At 40.9% G+C, this 22412-nt stretch overlaps 3 protein-coding genes across 6 annotated transcripts in view; 2 read left to right on the forward strand and 1 right to left on the reverse strand.

The window, feature by feature from the left end:
• Nucleotides 1–12782, forward strand: part of arhgap32b (Rho GTPase activating protein 32b) — a 78584-nt gene extending 65802 nt beyond the window's left edge. For all 4 annotated transcript variants that reach the window (XM_027003886.2, XM_027003895.2, XM_027003904.2 and 1 more), the window contains 11 exons: nucleotides 1749–1898; nucleotides 3690–3792; nucleotides 4140–4284; nucleotides 4878–4960; nucleotides 5237–5344; nucleotides 5444–5589; nucleotides 5695–5896; nucleotides 6026–6246; nucleotides 6338–7099; nucleotides 7396–8009; nucleotides 8094–12782. In XM_027003886.2, coding sequence (XP_026859687.2) covers nucleotides 1749–1898; nucleotides 3690–3792; nucleotides 4140–4284; nucleotides 4878–4960; nucleotides 5237–5344; nucleotides 5444–5589; nucleotides 5695–5896; nucleotides 6026–6246; nucleotides 6338–7099; nucleotides 7396–8009; nucleotides 8094–10322 — 4763 coding nt within the window. In that variant the 3' untranslated portion in view covers nucleotides 10323–12782. The remainder of the gene's footprint in view (nucleotides 1–1748; nucleotides 1899–3689; nucleotides 3793–4139; nucleotides 4285–4877; nucleotides 4961–5236; nucleotides 5345–5443; nucleotides 5590–5694; nucleotides 5897–6025; nucleotides 6247–6337; nucleotides 7100–7395; nucleotides 8010–8093) is intronic.
• A 759-nt stretch (nucleotides 12783–13541) lies between these two features.
• anapc13 (anaphase promoting complex subunit 13) lies at nucleotides 13542–14813 on the reverse strand. Its single transcript, XM_027003923.2, has 2 exons — nucleotides 14489–14813; nucleotides 13542–14039 (listed from the first exon to the last, which is right to left on the reverse strand). Exons 1-2 carry the CDS (start codon nucleotides 14585–14587, stop codon nucleotides 13914–13916), a joined length of 225 nt encoding a protein of 74 aa, XP_026859724.1. The 5' UTR covers nucleotides 14588–14813; the 3' UTR covers nucleotides 13542–13913.
• Nucleotides 14814–15166: 353 nt separating this feature from the next.
• sc5d (sterol-C5-desaturase) lies at nucleotides 15167–17760 on the forward strand. The gene is made up of 5 exons (XM_027005012.2): nucleotides 15167–15272; nucleotides 15576–15793; nucleotides 15974–16106; nucleotides 16251–16351; nucleotides 16520–17760. The coding sequence occupies exons 2-5, from the start codon at nucleotides 15584–15586 to the stop codon at nucleotides 16961–16963; spliced, it is 888 nt and encodes a 295-aa protein (XP_026860813.2). The 5' UTR covers nucleotides 15167–15272; nucleotides 15576–15583; the 3' UTR covers nucleotides 16964–17760.
• The last annotated feature ends 4652 nt before the right edge of the window (nucleotides 17761–22412 follow it).

The following is a 22412-nucleotide window of genomic DNA, read 5'->3' on the forward strand; positions in this document are numbered from 1 at the left end:
TAAAATACAGTTTGGGTATAGCAGCTCTTGATTTGAACTTTTTTAAGATACAAACTCCCAATAATATTCATTAGTAGGGTGCATTCTATCATTCTTTCACATCATTCTGTCTCTTCAGCCATGTTAAGGTACAGCCTCCTGGACCAGTCACTCATTCTGCAGCAGAAATGACATTCTGTGATGCAAACGAGCATCGCCTGCTGCTTTCCTGGGTCTTAAAGCATGTCTGTTTGGCTGGCTTTCTGTGCAAAGAGGGTATCTGTAAAATCAATATGTGACTTGAAAAGGAGAACAGGAAGTGCCTTGATGGATTCTTTTACAGTCAACCATTTGAAGTGTGAATTCTATGTTTGTTTTTAACCAAAATAATCGAACTGAAGAAAGTGCGGTTTAGGCTTCTGGTTAAGTGGCTTTCAACAAACAGAAAACAAACAAATACAACACTGACCTGGTCAACTTCAGATCTTCCTCTTCTGTCCTTGTGTTTTCTCTGTAAATCACATGTCCTTTAAATAAGCTTGGTATGGAATGCCTTAAAGAATCAATGCAATTATGCTAAAAGTTTGTCATCTGGTGTCATTGTGTCCACATGCTCACTTGTGCACACACTTTGTGTCTGTCCATGATATAGGAGCTCTGGGAGCACCAGTGAATCTAGCAGTTATGGCAGATCTAGCTTTGGCTCCTTATAGTCCTCACATGTGCTTCAGGCAACAGCTGACTTTTTGCTCTAAACTGGTTCCAGAAACGATTCTCAGGCATATTCAGAGAGTGTTAACTGGGGGAGGGGGGAGATCAAATTAAGAGGCTTTATAGAATAGTTTCTATGTTTGTTACAAACATCAGGAAGCATTACAGTTTTAAGACTCGGTTTCTTAGGAGGTACCAGTCTGTAAAGCAAGTTTGTACTTATCTTGGTCCTGATTTAAAGTGATTTTTTGTTTTGCTTTTATTTTCATGTTAAATCTGTTTCTTCACTATTCCCCTAGTCCTTTTATCAGTGTTTACTTCGGGAGCCGCATGTGAAAATTATACAGAAAGTTTCTGGGATTAATTTATGATTTTGACAGTCCGCACTTAATGTCAGTGAAAACAGCACTCCCAACATTTGAACTAAACCCATGTAGTACATCCTGCTTCAAGAATCAAATGAATGAAAAGTTTTATTCCATTATTAATGAGCTTTGGGTTGTGTAATTGCAGCTTGGTAGTCAAATTGTGAGGCTATTTCATAACTGAGCTTTCAAGAGAATTTTGTAATATTTGTTTGGTATGTTGTTTCACTGTGTGGGCTGCTACTCCATACTCATCTGGTGGACGTCACTTTAGATTCAGAGTGGGAGGAATGGACAGCTCAGTCTCGTATTACTTTGCCAGCTGCACAATAACTAATGACCAAATAATATGAAGGGGGAAGGATGAAATGAACCCTACAAAGGAATTTCAGTCCATCTTTGAGAGACTGCAGTAGTTCTCTGCAACAGCAACTGTCTATTCAATATAGTGTTAGCAACAGCTTTTGGTAGAGGAATTTCTTTTTTGAAAGAAAAACTAAAGGCCACCAAATTTCTAAGCCTTTTACTCTGTCTAAAACCAAGATTTCGTGAGCTATTCTGGTCTTATGTCTAACTATGTAGCTGGTATGTTCTCTTCGTTCACTTCATGTTCATTAGGTTAAAATGTGCGTGTCAGTCACTACTCTGATGTGAGTGATGAATAACATCTCCTCATCTCTAATGGTCTCTCAGTTTCAAAGAAGCACGGGAAGCTGATCACATTCCTGCGCTCCTTCATGAAGTCGCGGCCCACCAAGCAGAAGCTGAAGCAGCGTGGGATCCTCAGGGAGAGGGTGTTTGGCTGTGACCTGGGAGAGCACCTCCTCAACTCAGGCCATGATGGTGAGTGCCTCAAACCCTCATATCTCAGGTAAAACAAAGGCCATGGTGTCTGTTCGATGAATGGTTCAGGCCAACTCCAGCCTATTTGAGTAATACTGACTGTGTAGCCTGGATGACACATACTGGACCACCCCCAGCAGAAGTCTGGTACGCCTGCTTGTTTCAGTTGCCACAGCAACACCTTACTTTAAAGGGGTATAAAGGTCAGAGGGAAGGCAGTGTCTAGAGATTTCTTCACTACTGATTCAAAGCTCCCTGGAAGCCTTCTACCCTGGCTCTGTTTGTTTGACTCTAAAATTCACCCTGAGCGATTCTTTGCACTCAGAACCCAGAGTCTGTCCCTTTCAGATGGTGCCATGCAACTTGATATGGCTCCTCAACTATTACTACAGTAACAACAAACTGGGCTTTTCCTTAAATGCTGATCAATATTTTTACACAGTATCTGTAACAGAACAAATTTGGTGCAACAGAAATAGTAACCCCTCATCCAACCCCCCACCTCATGGTTATTAACACTACCGTCTTCCAGTTTGGGTTATTCATTGTCAGAGAGTTTGGGTTTTAAACATAGTGAGAACATTCCCAAGATGCAGTTGATGATTGTTCAGTCAGTCATACAGGTTGAATTCCTTGCCCCCCCTAAGTGTTTACCCTCCCCAACCCAAGAACTTTTGAAGTGCGTATCTGTGCATGTGTAGGTGTATGCAAGCATGTGTGCAAATGCGTGCATGGGTGTGGGTGGATGCATGGATCAGTGGATAGCTGTGCCTGAGGATGGATGTGTCTGCATGTAGGTGTGTGTCTCATTCACTTTCTCTGTCTTAGGAGGCTGATGTCAGACAATGTATTTAAGTCCAGACTTTTTGACCTCATTGGAAGATGACCTTGAAGAACTTTCTCTTCAAGCACTGAATGATTAGCATAAAAACCCTAATTAGAGCATTATTATAAAGCTCTGCAGATTGCCTTCCTGTCCATTCTTTAGATTTCCATCAGATTGTAATTGAAAGTGCATGGCTTTATAGATTTAACCCTCCCCTTTGGTCCCTCTAATTAAGAAGCCACAGCAATGTCTGCTTTTCATGACCTATATCAACTGCAAAGGACTGCATCATTCTCATCCTTAAGGGGAAGTTTGAGGTGAGCCAGATTGGTTATAAATTGCCTAAGGATTTCCTGCTGCAAGTTGCTATGTCAGGAATTCAGTTGAACAGCTGCTTCTGAGAGGCTGTGGGTCTAACTCATCATCTGGATAATGTGTGTTAGGAGTGAGAGGGCAGGCAAGGGTGCCTGTTTCGCCTCACCATGGTTTTCTTGAGTGAAATGTTGCAAGGTCAAGTTGGAGGCCTGTGATCCGTCTGGTGCCACCACGGAGAACGTATGTCACCATGAACATTGTTTGTTCAGAACTGTGTTAAGACACATTTTTTTTTAGACCACATTGGTGTAGCTGTAAGTGAGAATGAAGTCAAGAAACTTTCCCTTGCTAGTTTTCTGTGACTGAGGCCCTAGTTGTTTATTCTCTGTGAAATACCATGCTAAGTGCAGATTAAGTATAGTGAGGTACTAAAGGATTTTGAATGGGAAATTACTATTGCCAGTTAAATGTTGCGCATTATCAGGAGTAATTTGGCCCTAGAAAAATGCTTTGTTGCATTAATCTGTTGACCTAATATTGTATTTTGTTTTTGAAACAATTTTCATATTTGTATTCCATATCTGTAAAGTTTTGTATTGTACTTGACTAATGTGAACACATGGTCCACCTAACACTTCTTCAATCTCTAGTTCCCCAGGTACTCAAGAGCTGCACAGACTTCATTGAGAAGCATGGAGTGGTGGATGGAATGTATCGACTCTCTGGGATTGCTTCCAACATCCAGAAATTGCGGTACACACTACACTGTTGATTTAATATAAGCTCATTCACAATTTTTTAATTGAAACAATTGCCAGTAAAAATGTTTAGTTTAAATTGTTTGGAAAATGTGGCTCTTTTGGCATATGAACCTAACAGAACCTATTGTGGTACATTCATATAGAGATTGTATTTACCTCAAATTAATAAAATGTTGCAATTTTAATAGTCTGTTAGAGTTCTGAATATTCTCAGTTAGTACTTAATTTGAATTATAAAAGTAAGTGGATTTAGTTTCATGTATGTCTATTTATTCCTTGTGTGTTTGATCAAATTATCATTTTTCATGATTTTTTTTGCTTTGCTTTCTTTCAATTTAGACATGAGTTTGATTCAGAACAGATCCCAGATCTGACAAAAGATGTTTACATCCAGGACATCCACTGTGTGGGTTCACTGTGCAAGCTCTACTTTCGAGAGCTGCCAAACCCACTGCTCACCTACCAGCTCTATGAGAAATTCTCAGTAAGCACTCCTGACATTGCAACAGTATTGCTGTAAAGTAGCACAACAGGCACACAACATTCATATGCAAATGGGTGCTGCTTGATTAGAGTGTGTTGTATTGAAAGAACAAGTGTGCCTATACATTAAACCCATTTGTGGTGTCACATCTTGGTATAAAAAAATGTGTTGGTGAATTATGCAAAATTGTAGAATGGTCTCTATTGATGCTTAAAGCAGCTTTATTTCACTGACCAGTGTTAAGGTGACTTTGATATTCAAAAATTTTAATTTTTAGAGATGAGATTCTTAGACAGCTTATCTATATGCAAAATAGGACAAGGACATTTATAGCACGTCAAGATAAAGGCTCTCCGCAAAGAAAACAAGCAGGGATAAAACAAGCACAAATGTTTCCAGGTTGCTATGGCACTGTAAAATGGAGAAGGCCACAGAGGTGGGGTTGAAGCCTTTGCTTTTGTGCATGTGGCCCAGTAGAGCAGAGGGGTGCGAGAGCGCATAGGCCTGGCTGAGAGAGCAGCCTCACTGGACAACAGCAGCACTGATGCAGTCTCCCCTCCTTGTCCCTCTCCTCCCCCATCTCTGCCCTTTAGGAGGCAGTGTCAGCAGCTACAGATGAGGAGAGGCTGATCAAAATACATGACGTCATCCAGCAGCTGCCTCCTCCACATTACAGGTACATGAATGGCTACAGTGCCCCCTAAAGGCTGCAGTGGCACTATTCTTTAGAAAATGTCGTACTTCACCCACCTTCACAATGCATGTTGTGACTTCATGGATAGAGTAGTTGCAGATGTTTGTTTGTTTTTAAAGAGGGATTAACATTGGTTGAAATTGGTTTTAAATTACTTGAAATACAGAATACATTTCACACCTTACCATTGCAGCAGATATATCTGGGAAGTAAGATTTGAAAACCCTATGTTGATTTGTCTGTCCATCTGATTTTAAGGACCTTGGAGTTTCTGATGAGGCATTTGTCACGGCTAGCAACCTTTAGCTATGTCACCAACATGCACAGCAAGAATTTGGCCATTGTTTGGGCTCCCAACCTACTGAGGTAAGCTTTAATAATTTCCTGCTCATGGATGTTTTTCAGATCTTGTATTAAGTTTCTTTCCTATCATGACTCATTAACTTCTCATTTATGTCTAATCAGGTCTAAGCAGATAGAGTCAGCATGCTTCAGTGGGACGGCTGCCTTCATGGAGGTGCGGATACAGTCCGTGGTGGTGGAGTTCATCCTCAATCATGTAGATGTTCTCTTCAGCCCTAAATTGAGTTCGCTTATCAGAGAGGGAGCAGGTATGCCAGTTAAATTGCTGGAAATAAATTGGTTTGTCCATAATATTGAATATGATCAGTGTTTTGTTTCCTGATATTTATTTGTTTTTGTCTCTGCCTCTGCAGGTCACAACTCTTTATCTCGTCCTAAATCGCTGCTAGTGCCCTCCCCTTCCACAAAGCTGCTAACACTGGAGGAGGCCCAGGCTCGGACCCAGGCCCAAATCAACTCTCCTGTCACTGCAGATAGCAAGTATATCGAAGTAGGAGAGGGGCCCGCTGCCTTACAGGGCAAATTCCACACAGTTATTGAATTTCCCACTGAGAGGTATTTCTGTTTTAGTAACATCCATATGCTTTGTTTTTCTTCCAGTATATTCTAGTATATGTCAGTATGATAATCATACCATTCATGCTTACAAAATATGATGGCTTACTTGTTATTCCTTCTTCATAGAAAAAGGCAACCTATAAAGTCAAAGAAGTCTCCGGTTGGCAGTTGGCGATCATTCTTTAACCTTGGCAAGTCTTCCTCTATGTCTAAACGCAAACTGCACCGCAACCCAAGTGAACCAAATGAACTCAAAGCCATGGCACTGGCAGGAGGCAGAGGAGATACAGGCACACTCCGATCTGCCAAAAGTGAGGAGTCTCTCAGCTCACTGCACAATGTAGAAGGTAACTCCCAGTGGGCTATTAAAATCTGACTTGCATTGCCTTTTGTTCTATCCATGGTTGTACTATTGGTTTGTCTGTTCTTTCAACCTAGGAGAGTCTAAAGTGTACCGGCCCCGCAGGCCTCGCTCCAGCAGTGATGCCCTGTCCACATCCTTTAATGGGGATCTGCTAGACAGCAGACAGCACTGTAATTCTTATGATAATTTGGGCCATGGAGACAGTGATGGGGATGATGGTCCAATCTGTGTGCCAGCTCTTATCTCTCCACCCCGCTCTGCTGATGATGTGGACTTGAGCCCCCCTGACATTGGCATGGCCACTCTAGACTTTGATCCTATGTCTTTCCAGTGCAGCTTGCCCTTGGCAGAGAGCTCCATCCTTTCGACTGAGACTGATGCTGTGAGTCTAAAGAGGAGCCCTGGCAGTGCCAGTGGCTCAGAACCACTTTCACCTGCCAGAGTGAAGGTCACCAGCCCATATCAATCTTCTGAACTAAATCTGGTCTTAAGAGATGCTACGCAACTGGGCTCTAACACTTCTGAGAAAATTATGTCACAGACTTCTGAGGGCTGTGAAAAGGTTTCTGCATTGGCACCACAGAGTATCTTTGATCCTAAAGATGCTTCTACACCTAGTAAAGGACCAGAGAGCCCACTGCTGCAGCCATCTTCTCCATCTCCCCAAGATTCTCCTTCCAAAATTAGCTCACTGTCTTTAAAATCCACTGACCTGCCTCTAAGCGAAGCCATTAAGCTCGAGCTTCTGTCCAAATCTGCTTTGTGTGAGAATAAGGAGACCAAAGGGGCTTCAGGGATGGAGCGAACAGGTGCTGCCAGTGCTCAAGAACAGCCAGGTAAATATGACATTGCACCAAACTTGACATTGCATTTGAGCTCATTTTGATGCATGACCTTGTTTTTGAAGTTATGACTTGATGGGACCTTTTTTTTTAAAAAAAAAGGTTTTGTTCACCAGACTTTATTTTTAACACTATGTATGACTCTCCTAATTGTAGAAGATTGTCGCTCTATCAGCGATGTATAGTACACATTTAGATACTGCTCACTTAACATTATCCTCTTTTTCCTGTTGGTGACAATTAGCTGGCTTCTCCTTAACTACCATAGCCTGTGTTTTGTTCTTCTCTAGGAGCTGTAGCTCTGGACCCACCAAAGGGCACTGCTTCGATCAGCTCTGTGTCCCTGCTCCCTCCTCCTCCCCAACCAAAGAACCCTGCCCGCATGCTGGCTTTAGCCTTAGCTGAATCTGCTCAGCAGGCCACCATTCTGTCTCAGGGGAGATCCTCTGGCCCTCCCACCCCTCTCTCACCTCTCAGGCCACAGGAGTTGCTGGAAACCCTGGATTGGCCACCCCCTCCCACCCTCCAATCACAGACATCCAAGGAGGAAGCAGTGGAAGTGCCACACACTACTGCTCCCTCCTCCTCACCTCCTAGCTGCACCTCAGCTGAACCCACACTAACCCACTGTGCTAGCCTACACCTCAGCATAGTTGACAGTGCAAAGTTACCCAGCATTCCCTGTAATACCGAGGCGATTGTAACTGCAATTGCCTCAAGCCAGAATGCTGCTCCTGCTAGCCAACCTGTTCAGCTTTCTCCAGCTCATAAAAGTCCAGAGAGGCAGCTGCTTTCTGTGGGCCCGACACTGGTCAGCACTTCAAGCACTACCACTGCTGCTACTACACCCACCATGGGCAGAAATGAAGTCACATCTCGAGTCACACCACAACCAAGTTCTGAGGTAAGCTTTTGTGATGCTGATCATTCATAAGTATTGGAGAAAAAAGATCTGATTTATTGCAATTTACTGTGTTTTCTTTTTCAGTTTCATACTGCTGAAAGTGTCTTACCACCACCAACCAAAAAATCCCCTGAGCAGCCAGTTGCAGTCCTCCAGCCTCAGCGTCAAATGCAAGGTCAACCTCAAATAGCATTTCAATCACAACCTCAACCACAGCCCCACTCCCAGTGTAAGACTCAAGCCAGTGCATGGATTGCACCTACCCCAGTTGTACCCCCTGAGCAGTCCACAGAAAGGCCTCGCGAGGCTGTAAAGCCAGTGACTCCTCGAGTTGAAAGTGTTCCCCTTCACCACCCCCATGGGGTCACTCCACCAGTTCCACCTGTTCGATCACTAGAAAGCAAACTAGCGACAGCTGCCCTCTCTAAAGCTGAGGCTACCAGTGCGGCTGCCTATCATGCTATGCTGGCAGATGCGTCACTGCCAGCGTCACTAGATGACACCCTCACACAGTCTCATTCATCACAACGCAAGTCTTCCATGCATCAGTCAGCATATGTTTACCACTCTAAAGGAGAAACAACCTTACTAGAGCCTGCGGGGGAAGCTTACTACCATCAGAGGGCTACTCCTGCTGGGCAACAATCCATGACCTGCCATTACCGGCCTGAGAGTGTGCCTCCACACATCTCTTGTGTATCTAAATCAGAGCCTCAGATTTCCTACAGGGCCCATGGAGATGGCCGCTACAATACGATTGGACCAAGATCCTTACACCAGTCCATGAAATATCGTGGACCAATAAGGGGTGAATACATTTCGTCAGGATCAGTGCACCGCAGCAGCCATGGCTATGGTCCCCTGGATGGACCTGCTGTGTATCCAACTATTCGCAGGGTGCACTCACTACATGTGCCACCCACTGCCATCCGTTCAATGCCCATGACTAGAACTGAGGTCCCTCCAGATGATGAGCTCTATTACTATCAGCGCCCAGTATACCACTGCAAGTCTTACCAACAGCCCTCACAAACTGAATATCATGTCACTCAGCTGCAGCCTTACTTTGAGAATGGAAGGGTGCAGTACCGGTACAGCCCTTACTCTGGGTCTCACCCTCTCGATGCTCCTTACTATGATGTGGATCCTTATGGTACAATTCGCTTACGCCATTTCCATTCTTTCAACAGTCGTGATACTGGCCCACACCTCACCAGGACAGGGGGCAAGTCAGGAGGCTATCATTACATGTCACGGCATGTCATTCCAGTGAAAGAACATAGCTTTGTAAGCAGGGACATGCCTCCTTACCATGGCTCCAAGGGAGCTGTTTACATTGCCTGGGACCCAGATGAAGCAGAGAGGTTTCGCATGCATTCTATTCGCAGAGAGAGTCGAGCCAGGCAAAAGGTGAAGGGCCCCGTCATGTCTCAGTACGACAATGTGGGGCCCTACATGTCAGCAGATATTGGAGGATTAGAAGTGTTGCACTTGCGTAGCAAATCTGACCCTGGAAAAGCTGGGCTGATGGCTGCTGAAACGAAGGACGGGAGATACAGTGGTGCTTCTGCATCCCAGCATGCCTCTAGACACTTGATATCAGACCCAGATGTTCTCATGTATATGGAAACCGAGAAGTACTGCCAGGGAAATGGAATGGGCGATAAGGTTGCTGCACCAAAGCAGAGCAGTTCCAGGACCTATCAGTCTGCCCATTCACAGCCTCCGCCACGGAGCATGCCGCACCTGTCAGAAGGCAACCATCCTGAGGCCAAGTTTGAGCCAGGGGACAAGCAACTAGGCAGCAAACATTGGCAGGAACACCCCGAAAACAGGAGCTACCAGCCTAGATACGATCGTCCAGATGCAGAACGGCACATAGGCAGGGTCAAAACCACTAGCGGCAACAGCGAAGATGACCAGCAGACAGCCCAAGTAAAGCCCATTCCCCCTCCAAAGCCAGAGAGATCACATAGTATTAGAGAACGACAGCACTTAACTCAACCTAACCCTCCTCCTCATGTACAGGATAGCTTGGACAGAGACCATGGTGGATCCTGTTCTCACCAACCACATGGACAAAGGCAAAATACTATTGCTCTGCAATCTCACTATGATAATCTGGATGATTACCATCTGGTACCTCATTCCCAAAACTTCCCGCTAAACCGTGGGGGCTTGAGCTCCTATCACCCCCCTGGGTACACAGCCTCACACAGCAATCGCGCGTACTCCACTGCCTTGGGACAGGGTGCTTTCATCCAAGCTGAGCTTGCCATGCAGCGGCCTGAACCAGAGATTAATACAGAGTGAGCAGATTAAAAAAAACAGACTAATGGGTTGGGATTTTAAATGTTGATAACCGTTTCAGAATTTCAAGTTCAGCAGTCTCTGCAGGACAGTGGACTGTCTCATGACTGTTTCCATTTAATTTCTTCATTTTTTTATGTGTAAAATTCTGTAATAGACTTTTTATGGAACAGAATGTACCATGATTTCTTCAGTAGAGTAAAAAACCACAAAGTGACATTGAGAAAAGTGGCGTTATACTGTAGATACTGTATGTGATAGACAAATGGTACTTGCACCAGAACCAGAAACTTAATATCTGAAAAGAAAATACTACTGGTTATAAGGTATTTTTTTTATGTTCTGTTTTGTTTATATTACGATCGCTTGGGTATTGGGCATAATTGTGGGATAAAGGTTTGCATTTTAGAAATGCATGTAATCTATCTCTTACAGAACAGTTCTGTGTACCTTGATATCCATTGTGTACTTCTGAATGTTACAGTAATAGTGGTGGGAGAACATCTGTTTTAACATCATACCCTGCCACTACTCTGTATACACAACTAGGTGGTACGTTAACCTGTACTTCTCTGCCTTTGGATTTGGGGCCCAAAATGTGCAATTTCATCATTTGTTCTCCCAACTGTGCCATTACAATTATACAGTGTATTTTTGCTATGAGCTGAACAGATTAGATTTTAAAGAATTGTCTTTGGTGAGGATGTTCTGGTTTGTCAGAAGGACCAAATGATGAATGAGAGTTGTAACTGAGGAAGCATTCCTGCAGCTGTGTTGGTTAATGACTGAGCTTGAGAGGGCCAGCATGTATTAAGCAGAGATAACTGGTCTTGTCTTTCCCCATTTATGAACATGGCAAGGAAACATGTTTTTGACTGGGTACTAGTGATCGGTTTTCAACTGCTAAACTAATACGCTTTAGTTGGATAACTTTTAAACCAGCACCTTAATGATTCATATTTAAAGGTTTTCATCAATTAACACTTAATATCGGCACATTTTACAGTAGAATTTGCTATGACAGTTCTTTCTTTGGGACCCCATACCGGAATTGTTTCTATGTCTTGCATCAGTTGTGCTTTACATGTAATTCAAAGCACATGGTCTACATAAGGAATGAAAGGTTATATTTCTGAAATATAAAATATAGACATACTCAGTTAAAGGAATGGTTCAAAATGAGGGGCCTGTTTATTTGTCTTTTGCCACATCAGTTGCATGTTTCTGTTTTGTTGTAAGGGAATAAGTACATTCTGCATAGCAAAGAATTTAAATATATTAATAGAAGTAGGACCCCAAAAAACTAGAAACCTACTTCATTACACATTAATGATAATTATAAGTGGCATTTCCCTGCCCCCTTGTTTTCTTCAGAAAGTCACATCTCACCGGTAGCTATGAAATCGTTTTTCATTGTGTTAGGCAATTTTATGATTAAAATCTGCCTTGTTTTTGTTTGGGTTCTTTTAGAATGAAAAGATGGTTGGGTTTAAAAACAAAAAATGCAAAATAAAGTATAGGATTTTAATGGGACATATTTGAAATGTGGTTAATATACACTCACAAGCCACTTTATGAGGTACCCAGCTTATATGTGCATTTAATATGTGTACAATAAGAGTTAGTTCATATGTTAATATGTACAATTTGTCAGCCACCCCAGCTTCATTCATCACTGGTCAGGTTCTAACCACATTACTACTAATGATATTATTTGGGTGGCAGAGTATTCTCAGCACACCATTAACTGACATATTGGCTCGGTTGAGGATGTTAAGCTGGTACAATTTGTTTTGGGGGCATATCCAGCATATCTGCTTCTGTCCAGCTAATAGTGACTGATATTTCAAAAGTTGACCATTGATGAAGGGCAAGTGTATGGCTACTACAAATGTGCATGGCAATAAATGGGGTAGTCTCTATCTGTCCACCTACAGGTTGTTTCTAATAAAATGGCTGGTGAGTGTGTGTTAAGTTTCAGTAATGGCTTCAGCCCATGGAGGTCAATGTGAAATAAGCCTTCCAGACCTGTGTACTGTAGCTGTCAGCTGGTAAGTGATAAGCATACTAGTGTTTATCCATTCCTTGCACATAAAAATCTGCTATTGGAACATTACTGTTCCTTATTGCTGCACAGAAACTACTCCTGTGGACATTACCAAAAAATTTTGTTTACATACCTGTATAGTGTGTTGAATTCTATGGTCCACTTTTCAAGGTTTATTCATCTAGACTTAGTTGCACTGCTTTGGAAAGCAGTGAACTAGCATGCGATGGATTGTTCTAATTTTGTCACACAAATGGACAGATAATTATGAAGTTGCCCCAGTCCTAACTTATATGTCTGGCCTGTGGCGCCACCTAGTTGTGTGCTTAATGTGAAACCATCTTTTTGTAATATCAAGTATTAAACATGTTGAGTCCTATAGATGAAAAAAATATAAAATCAACTGGTTAAATCTATTTATGGCATTTGTGTTTTACATTTTGAGCATTTCAATGTTACATTTACATACACAAATATCAGTCTAGCCAGAGTAAGTGATTTCATTCTCCTGTTCATGTTCATTGAATTTATGCAGCACCAGCCCTGCTAATTATGAGTGCATTTTTCAGTACTTATAGGAACCTGTTTGTTCAAGGCTATTGGTGCTTAGTTTGGTTTCTGTAGGGCTGGAGTCCAGCAAGTTTTGGTTGTCTGCTCAAACACTTGTTTCTACTTATGTTACTTACACATTTTAGGAGATATTGGAGCAGGATATCCGTGCTGCACTCAGCACACCTATCCTGTTGTGTACTTTTTGTCCATGCTTGCATTGAATAGAATTTTCTAGGGAATTGTCTGCAGTTGTAGAGATATACCACCCTGCAGACTTTAAGGCTGGAACTAATCTGAATCCATTGGCTCTTGCTAATCAAGGTCTTTAGTAGCATCTGAATGTTACAAGTTTGGAACTAAACCCTGCAGACCAGTTGGTCATCTATGGAGTATGGGAAAAGAGAAGGACTGATCCTGTTTTGAAGGATCGCTGAAACTGGTGTTATTTGGTATGCAGTTTTACTGCTTTTTTGCTGTGAAAATCAACTGTTGTGCTGTTTTTCACTTTGCCATCAAGTTAGTAATTTGACATTCCTTATCTTTTAAAAAATGGTTAAAGGATTATGTAGCAGTCGATGGCACCAGCTCCGCAGTTCTTGGCTAGATCGTCAAATGTCTTAGGCTTAATTTCTCAGTGCATCAGTCAGTCAGTCAGTCAGTCAGTCAGTCATTCTTGTTTAGTGTAACAAAAGGCCCTTTTTAGTTAAGTTTTATTTCCTTCTAATAAGATTCACAGATAGAACTCAAAGGTGAGACATTGTAACCACTTTCTACTGCATTAATCACTTCGGGGTTTTTTTAAATAAAATTTAACTTTACACAAGAGAGCAGAATACAATGGGTCACGTAAAATTTGGCAAGAGACATTTTGTAGTAAACTTGGTTTCAAAATGGTTCAGACATAAGTAAGTGGTTTTCGTAATTCGGAGTTCTTTGAATACTGAGTGATTAGCAAGACAGCGTGAATACAAACTGAAATAAAATTGCACTTTATCCTACGTCGCAGTACTCGGTGTATTTTCATGTAAACTCTGGAGGGCCAAGTCAGACCACTTCATTTCTTGCTCTTTGACTGACTCAGTTGATCCGCCATTATCCTGCTCTGCTTCTGGAAGTTCACTCTAAGGAGAAAGCACAACGTTTTGTTACTTGTAGGCTTCCATGTGACCCATTTCTATGCAGAGTTCGACAACTTTGAGTGCGCAGATAGATGAGGGGCATAATACCCTACATTAGATGCACGTCCCGTTTTTCTATCATGAGTCCCCCAGACTTCAGTAAAGATAGCTAACCTAGGTAAACCACATTAAACAGGTTTTGGAATCGGAAGCCTGCATTTTCTGAAAATAGTCAAATTCCTTAATTCTACGCCTTGTCATTGCGCTTGAATCTCGCGCAATTCACATGCCTACAGCCAGCTAGCTACATATGGGGGATTACAACAAATAGCCACCATTTATTGTAGGTTATCTAGCTAACATAGACGAAATGAACTTTTAACAAGCTCGGGATTAATAACGCACATCGTTGTATGTTCTGAAATGTTATAAAGTTAGCCGGCGATAGCTACCAGAGGAATTGTAACATCTTCGTAAGGCAGCCGATCTTCTCTCCAGGCATCATCGGTGAGGTCGAGAACTCTGCCATCTCTCTGAACTTCACTGTCCATCGCACCTTTTCATCAGTAGCAGCTGTGAAGTAAACCGCTGCGAGATTTTACGGGGTGGGGAGAATAAGAGCTGTCGTTTCCCCCTTTTTTTTTTATCTCCGCAGAAGCGTGTCTACGGTTAGTTATAGCTAGACCGCATTTACTCAATATGATTGGTACTGTTCAAGTCGCTTCTCGATGACGCCATTTCCTATTTCTGTCGCAGATTTTGTCTAGTTCATGACGATCTTAGATTTTACAGAGAAGACTGACGTAACCCGTATTATTAATCTGTCAGTAATTTCTTAACTCTTTCTTTACATTGTAAAAGTTGTAGTACTGCTTATATCAGGCTAGTATATTTCCTTATTCGAACGCACACTCAGCAATAAAATAAACAGACGTTTACTGTACTTTTTATAGTATAGTTTACTATTATACTAGGTCACAAAAAGTAGTCTTCATGTCACATCCTATGTCTTGCTGAACGTGAACACAAATCCACAAGCACGGAGTTGCTTTAAATCTCTCCCTAGCATCTATAACGCCATGATCAGATCACACGTTCATCCAATCAAATCCCAGACAACGCCTCGCCTGGCTCGTTTATTGGGTGCCTCGCCACTGTTGTGGGACGTCACACGGTCCGGCACACTTCTACTCTGTGGCGGAGTCCAACGCACACTGACCTACAGCGCCTGAGCAGGTAGGCTGTACCTGATTCTTTCTGCGAGTAACTAGTGAACGGAATCTTTGGAAAACACGGGGGCATATTGTAAATTGCGCTTTAATATTAGAATTAGTTATTGTGCGTGCATATTGTTCTGAATAAAGCATCGTGTTTATTTTACTGGCCTACGTTCTCTGCTGTTCAGGCTATTCATATAGTTCTCGGCAGATCACTCATGAAGTTTTTTAAAATAAATATCCGCACTGAAAAGTGACCTATTCTATCGGATATAATACAAAGTTTTAAAGCTCTTTCTCCACTGTCCTTATGATCCCACAGGGCCAACAATGGACCTTGTACTGAATGTTTCAGACTATTACGTCTTTACTCCGTATGTGTACCCGTCCAGTTGGCCTGAAGATGAGCCTCTGCGACAGATCATTGGATTGCTGGTGGTTACCAACTTCAGTGCTGCACTTTTGTATCTTGGCCTGGCTGCTCTAAGCTACTATTTCATTTTTGACCACAATCTTATGAAACACCCTCAGTTTTTGGAGGTCAGAACTATTCTTTTCACTTCTATATTAAGTAACAGGCAAATAATGCTTTAACACGTACATTGTCTTCTTTAAAAAATTTTTTACAAACACTTTAAAATAGTCATTCTACCCTGATAATTTATCTTGGTCTACTCTTAATGCATATTAAATGTCTAGGTTTGTTTTCTTATTCCACAGAACCAGGTGCAGCGAGAAATGAAATATGCAATGACTTCCTTACCATGGATCAGTATTCCCACGGTTGCACTATTCTTTGCTGAGGTCAGAGGCTACAGCAAACTCTATGACAATGTCAGTGAATCTCCACTGGGTAAGACTATATAGGGCAACACTCATTTTGCAATAGATGCATCCTGAGGTATTTTAAATGAACCAAGTTTTATTCAGATGTATTAAGAATGCTTTAAGTAAACAGACATTTTTCCAGTCTGATCTGCTTTCTCCTGTTTTACAGGTTGGCCAGGCCTGGTCTTCAGTATGTTATCTTTCCTCTTTTTCACCGATATGTGTATCTACTGGATTCACAGGTTCCTTCATCACAAACTAATCTACAAGGTGATTGGATATTCTGTGTTATTCCTGAGCAAAAAAAAAAATACATTCTCAAAATAGCTAAGTATTGAAAAGGAATCTTCATTTTTTTTATGGTGCAAGAATATAACTTTTGTGTTTATTACAATTACATTGCTAATGAATTCATGAACTTCCTCTAATTTTGTATAGCGTTTCCACAAGCCTCACCATATTTGGAAGATCCCAACTCCCTTCGCCAGCCATGCTTTCCACCCAGTAGATGGCTTCCTTCAGGGACTGCCCTACCACATCTATCCTTTCCTCTTCCCCCTGCATAAGATCCTCTACTTGGTCCTCTACGTTTTCGTTAACATATGGACCATCTCCATTCATGACGGGGACTACCGGGTGCCTGGCCTGCTGGAACAAATCATCAATGGCGCTGCACACCACACTGACCACCACCTGTTCTTTGACTTTAACTATGGGCAGTACTTCACCCTGTGGGACCGTATCGGAGGCTCGTACCGCCACCCCGCCGCTCTGATGGGGAAGAGCCCACACGAGCACATAAAGAAGTTAAGGGGAGACGGCTCCTCAAAAGGCACCACTAATCATAGTAATGGGGTTGCTGCTCATTGCAAAAACAAGTAGCCAGCCAACTGGTTCCATCATAAATATTGATATCCAGAGACAGGCCTTTATTCCTGAAAGCATGTGCGTTACATTTCAGACATGTTCTCTTAATCCCGTAGACAAGTCAAGGCTAAGATCCCTGCAGTCTTATCGTCACGGAGAAGATGAAAAGCAGCTTAAATGCATCAAAGCAGGAGCAGTGAAGGATTTGTGTGTGAAGCCTTCAGACACAGACTCAAAATAATTAATAACAAATGTCTCTCTCTTTATTGTCAAATATAAGCACTTTAATGGTAGTGAAGAGGACAGCACTGAACATGATTTTGAATGATTTCTTCTATGTGCATTGAAGCCCGTGAACTTTACAGACATGTTTGTTAGCTTGAATGCCGTATTACGTGTTGCAGGCAAGCATTGAACTTGGAACAAATGTTATTTTCTGCTGTAGTAAACTATCCATTATGTTATACTTTGCCATAGTATGGTAACAAACAGTAGAAATGTTATCTTCTGCCATTGTGCACTGCAAAACAGTTGAAGTTTATTTAATTAAAGAATCGCAAGAGGTGACATTTCTGAATCGTACATTTCTGACTTTCAGTGTCCAAGAAGAATGTTATTGTGCTTATTGTGTATGACTCACATTTTCCACATTGTTGCTATTACTAAGTTTATCATTAATAGCAACCAATGAACATATAGTTCTGTATCCAATCTTAAAGGCACTTATAGATTTCTTTTTAAGAAGAATTTAAATACATATTATGTGGTCGATATGATGTGATATTCCAATAAAAAAACAAGTGTAGACCTAACAGGATTTATTGTTCATATATTTTTTTTTAATTTGTTCCCAACATTGACTTATATTTGCAGTGTAATGCATTCTCATGCAGTTCTTAGTATTGAGTACCTGTGTACTCAATGCTAAGATCTGTATGAGAATGCATTACACTGCAAATAAGTCAATGTTGGGAACAAATTTAAAAAAAAAATCTGAGTACCTACTCAAAATCTTGAGTACCTGCGTACTCAATGCTGTATATCCTTCCTAAATGGATGACGACCGTGCATTCGTATGTTTCTGTGGCTTACCAATCTGGCCGTGGCATAGTAACAGTGTTGTTCCAAATAACAGACAGAAGAGGGTGCTGTTGAACCAACCATCTTTTCTATCATTCTTAGTGGTGTTGGAGTCCGTCTACAAACAGATATACTGTACATATTTTCATTCAGGGAGCCATTTTGTAGGCCTCAGTAGCCTATATTCCAAATAGAATCTCAGACCAAATATACAATTAATATGTTTATTTAATTCTAAATGGTGAAATTAGATGTACATAAGAAAAGTTGAAATTGTAGCTTTATTTCTCCAAATTGTACATTTTCTATTTTTATAAAAGATAAATGAATTCATAACCATTTTAACTGTTCTTAATTATTTAAGCAAAATCAGAGCGATACCAACTGTGGCAAGACAGTCAATAACATGCTAGCCAGTTAATTTGTATCTATGGCAACAGGTCTTGTCTTGTGACACTTCATAGAAGACCAGCCTGATGCTCTACTGAACACATTTCCATATAAACTGTGGCTAAACCTCCAGTGCTCTCCTGAGGATGCCAATACAATCTGACAGACCCTTGGTGTAACTGTTGTGATACCATTATTGTAATTTCCAAAGATTTCACCACCTTATAAAAATGACCTCTTTTTGAATTATTTTATTGCACAGACACCAAGAATTGAGCATATTTGAGCAGTCACTTACTTATGATTTTAAGCACATCCACCTGGCACAACTTAAATGAGAAATTTGAGTAAACTCTTTCAGGCAAGGCTTTCTTAGGTGGGAGTCTTCAAGCACTGTAAATAGAGAAAGGTGACAGTTGCCTCTTCTGGCATGGCTTTAACCTTTGAGGTACTTCCATGTTCCATCATCCATATACAAGCACCTAGGTAGGTTGTGGTTAGAAAATGTCTATACCTTCTTTACCATCAGTAGCATAGCAGTGGAAAGTGTGTGTCTATCTGTGTCTGTATATATATATATATATATATATATATATATATATATATATGGAAAGAGATGTTCTGACACATTCTTTGATACCTTGTGAACATTTGGAGAATTTTGTAGAAGTTTGTAGAATTCATGTATCACAATTACCCAGCATTTTATGCTATTCAGTTCCCAACTGAGGTGCACCATGGAATATTATGGTTATTATTTTTTCTCGCTAATGAAGTTGAATATGTATGCATGTGAACTGAATAACCACTGTAATGATAACAATGAGTATTGGGTAATTATGCAATTTACTTTTTAGTCAGATTAATTTATGTATTAATTTAATTATTGATTTGTTGCTTGCATGGTAATTTGAGCAGTTTATTCCATTTCAAAATTGTCTTGACTTTGTGTGTGTGAGAGAAACAGACAGAGAGAGAGAGAGAGAGAGAGAGAGAGAGAGAAAGAAAGAGAGAGAGTGTGTGAGATAGAGAGAGACAGAAAGTGAGAGAGTTTATGAACCCAATCACTGAACTTGAAAATGGTCTTTTATTTCATGCTGGGTGAAATGGGTTTATTATACGGTGGATGTGCATGATCGCGTGGGATGCTGTGTGACTCATTTGTATCCTGGCAGCTAGCTGAGGTAAAAGAACACATCATTTAAAAGTTCACTTACTAGGGTGGAAATGCTCCAGCCAGAGGGACACATGCTTTGTGGACAACAATGGCTCATTTTTTTCTGCATTATTATGATCGTGAAAAAAAGAGGAAATTAATCATCACATTTTTTTGTCTACCTGGAATTATCTACACCTTTTGTATGAATCGGTACTATTGCATACAGAACAGAGCTGTCCATGTGGCAACTATGACCACTATATTTCAATTAAGAAGCAGACCAAAACTCATTCTCTTTGGCTCCTAATGATATATTCAGGCTGTTTACATATGTGCCTTCCACATATTGTATTTTCACTAAAATTAATGTGGTCCTTTTGAAGACCTCTGTTTTTCCCAATTGTAATACCCATTTCCAGGCATTGTGCATCAACAGTGCAGTTTTATTAAAAGAAAATGTTTTTGTTTGAGCATTTGATAAAGTGCATCTGTTTTTGATGGTGTATCTCCATTGATCTGTCAAAGCCTGAAAATGAAAAGTAGTTGCATCAATGACTTTTGTGTTCTGAGGTATCAGAGTGGGCTGTGAACAGGCACTGCTTAGAACATGACTTCAGCTATAAAAAACAAAAACTAAACAAAACTTTGAGATGTAAACAATTAACATCCATAGCCTGACTGTTTTGCTGATGACCATTTTAGTCCAGTTCTTTGTTGTCCAGTGAAAGCTGTTTCTGCAGCACAGTGTGAATGCAAAGAGTCACAGCATGACGTCTGCCCACTGGAGATAATGATCTTGTTACGATTACTGTTTGTTCTGCTGTGGACTAACCCCACATTTAATTCCAGTCCAATTCTGTAGGTTGGTCTTTTGGGTTTCTGCGCTCTATGACAACAGCCTTAGGTAAACAAATTTCAACACCTGGGCCGAAGCCTCTATTATACCCACATGATAAAGCAACCCAAGACAAAAGAATCTGAGCCAGCGTTCTTTAGCCACAGCACAGCTGGTGCTGTATGGAGGAAAGGACTGTGCATTGTACTGTCATTAGCAGAGAGGAGTTGTATTCCTTTTCCATTCATGTTGAATATTCAAAGCTAAAAATAGATACTTTTTTCATGCAGTAGTAACATTTTTTGGTGTCTGGTTTATGTACAGATGGCAGTGATATCACCAAGTTTTTATTTTCCATATCTACAGTGAAATTGAATTACTGATGATGTTGGTTTACATTATAGTATTTTTTGCACACTACATATGGAAGCTGCAAAAAGCCTGAATTAGCATGTTGCAGGGCTGAAGTGTACAAAAAAGTAATGTCTTAATTGGTAGTTCTTTTGTTAAATTCATTATCCTCACTGCATAGATAACGTCTGACTGCCTCACACTAACACTTCTCTTTACACTGCTAATTGATCTCTTTTTGCACAAAACCACAAATCATTGGGAAATAGAGCATGTTCTCTTTGAACAAAAACAAAACTTGTCGAGCTGCTCCAAATCGACACATAGCACTTGCTGTTCTGAAAGAATTACTAAATTAATGGCATCTTTAATTGCACCACAGACTATCAGTCATTATGTTTCATTCTGTCTGCTGTAAAGAACATCTCAGCTGTTTAAAAAAGTGCATTCATGATCAAAAGTAAAGTCTAATATATAGCATATTAAATGAACAAAAACAAAACACTGTCCAAACGGCACCAGCGTCAGTGAACGTCATGTGATCTGTCCATGTACTGCATTCTCTACTGTGAGACTTCTCTCTGAATTCTTCCACGTAAATGCTTTGCTTTATTCTGCTGTTGATAAAAGACAATGAAATGAAAGACTAAGCCCCTTGTCTCATGCTATGTAGATGGGGTTTCCTCTCATTCATTGACCAGAAGTTACTGTAAGCACTCGATACAGTGTTAGGCAATGTTTACTAATCCTAGACTTGGAGTGCCCATGCACTCATTTTACTCACAAAAGGCTTGTTCATTAGCTTATGAGTGGAGTCAGGTGTGCTGGCGCAGGTGTACCCGAGCACTATGCATGGGACAGAACTGCAAAAAACTACACGTTTTCATTTGTTTGTTAATTTGGCTCTTTCTCTAGCCCTAATGCACAGACAATAAACTTCAGTTTGGTTAAATCTATATTATGTAAACAGTTTATGGCCTTTTTGACATATTTGTCTCGTGCTCCTTTATAAAAGGTCTAATTAGATATATTCACAGTCACAGTGTGCAAAGAGGAATCAAATGAAGAAAACTACACCATCATTCTGGCAGAATGCAGGTCATAAGTAAGTTTTGGAGTGGCTGCTACAGTTGACTAACAAGGACCTAAAGAATCTGTTCTAGATACGGACAGGTAAAATAAATGTTAACTTGTACATGTAAAAAATCCTGACCATGATCCAAAACATACCACTCGATCTATAAAACTTTGGGTGTAATGTTATAGCCTTGCCATCAATGCATAGCCAGGAATGGAAGTGAGGCATTTTTTATGCATCAACCAAAAACAAACTACCCTGGTTGCTAAAGTGTTTTGGCAGGCCAGAAAGTAAGAAAATGGTAACACATAACACGTGTGTATTTCACATGCTGAAGACTGAACATTATGATCTCACCATTGCTAATTCGCAACAATTTACCTGATCGAGTCTTGAATGATTAAGATAAGGATATTGCATCCATACCTTTTCTTAAGACTTTGTATGGGATCCAATAGCATCTCTCTTTCATTCATACTAACCGCTGAGATCACACAGGACTGAAGCCTGAAAAGACCCCAAACAAGCTGGTAGTAAATGACTGCAGCACAGGCCAGTCATTACCAAGGAC

Source organism: Electrophorus electricus, chromosome 6 (assembly GCF_013358815.1).
Source record: "Electrophorus electricus isolate fEleEle1 chromosome 6, fEleEle1.pri, whole genome shotgun sequence".
NCBI classification, from domain to species: Eukaryota; Metazoa; Chordata; class Actinopteri; order Gymnotiformes; family Gymnotidae; genus Electrophorus; species Electrophorus electricus.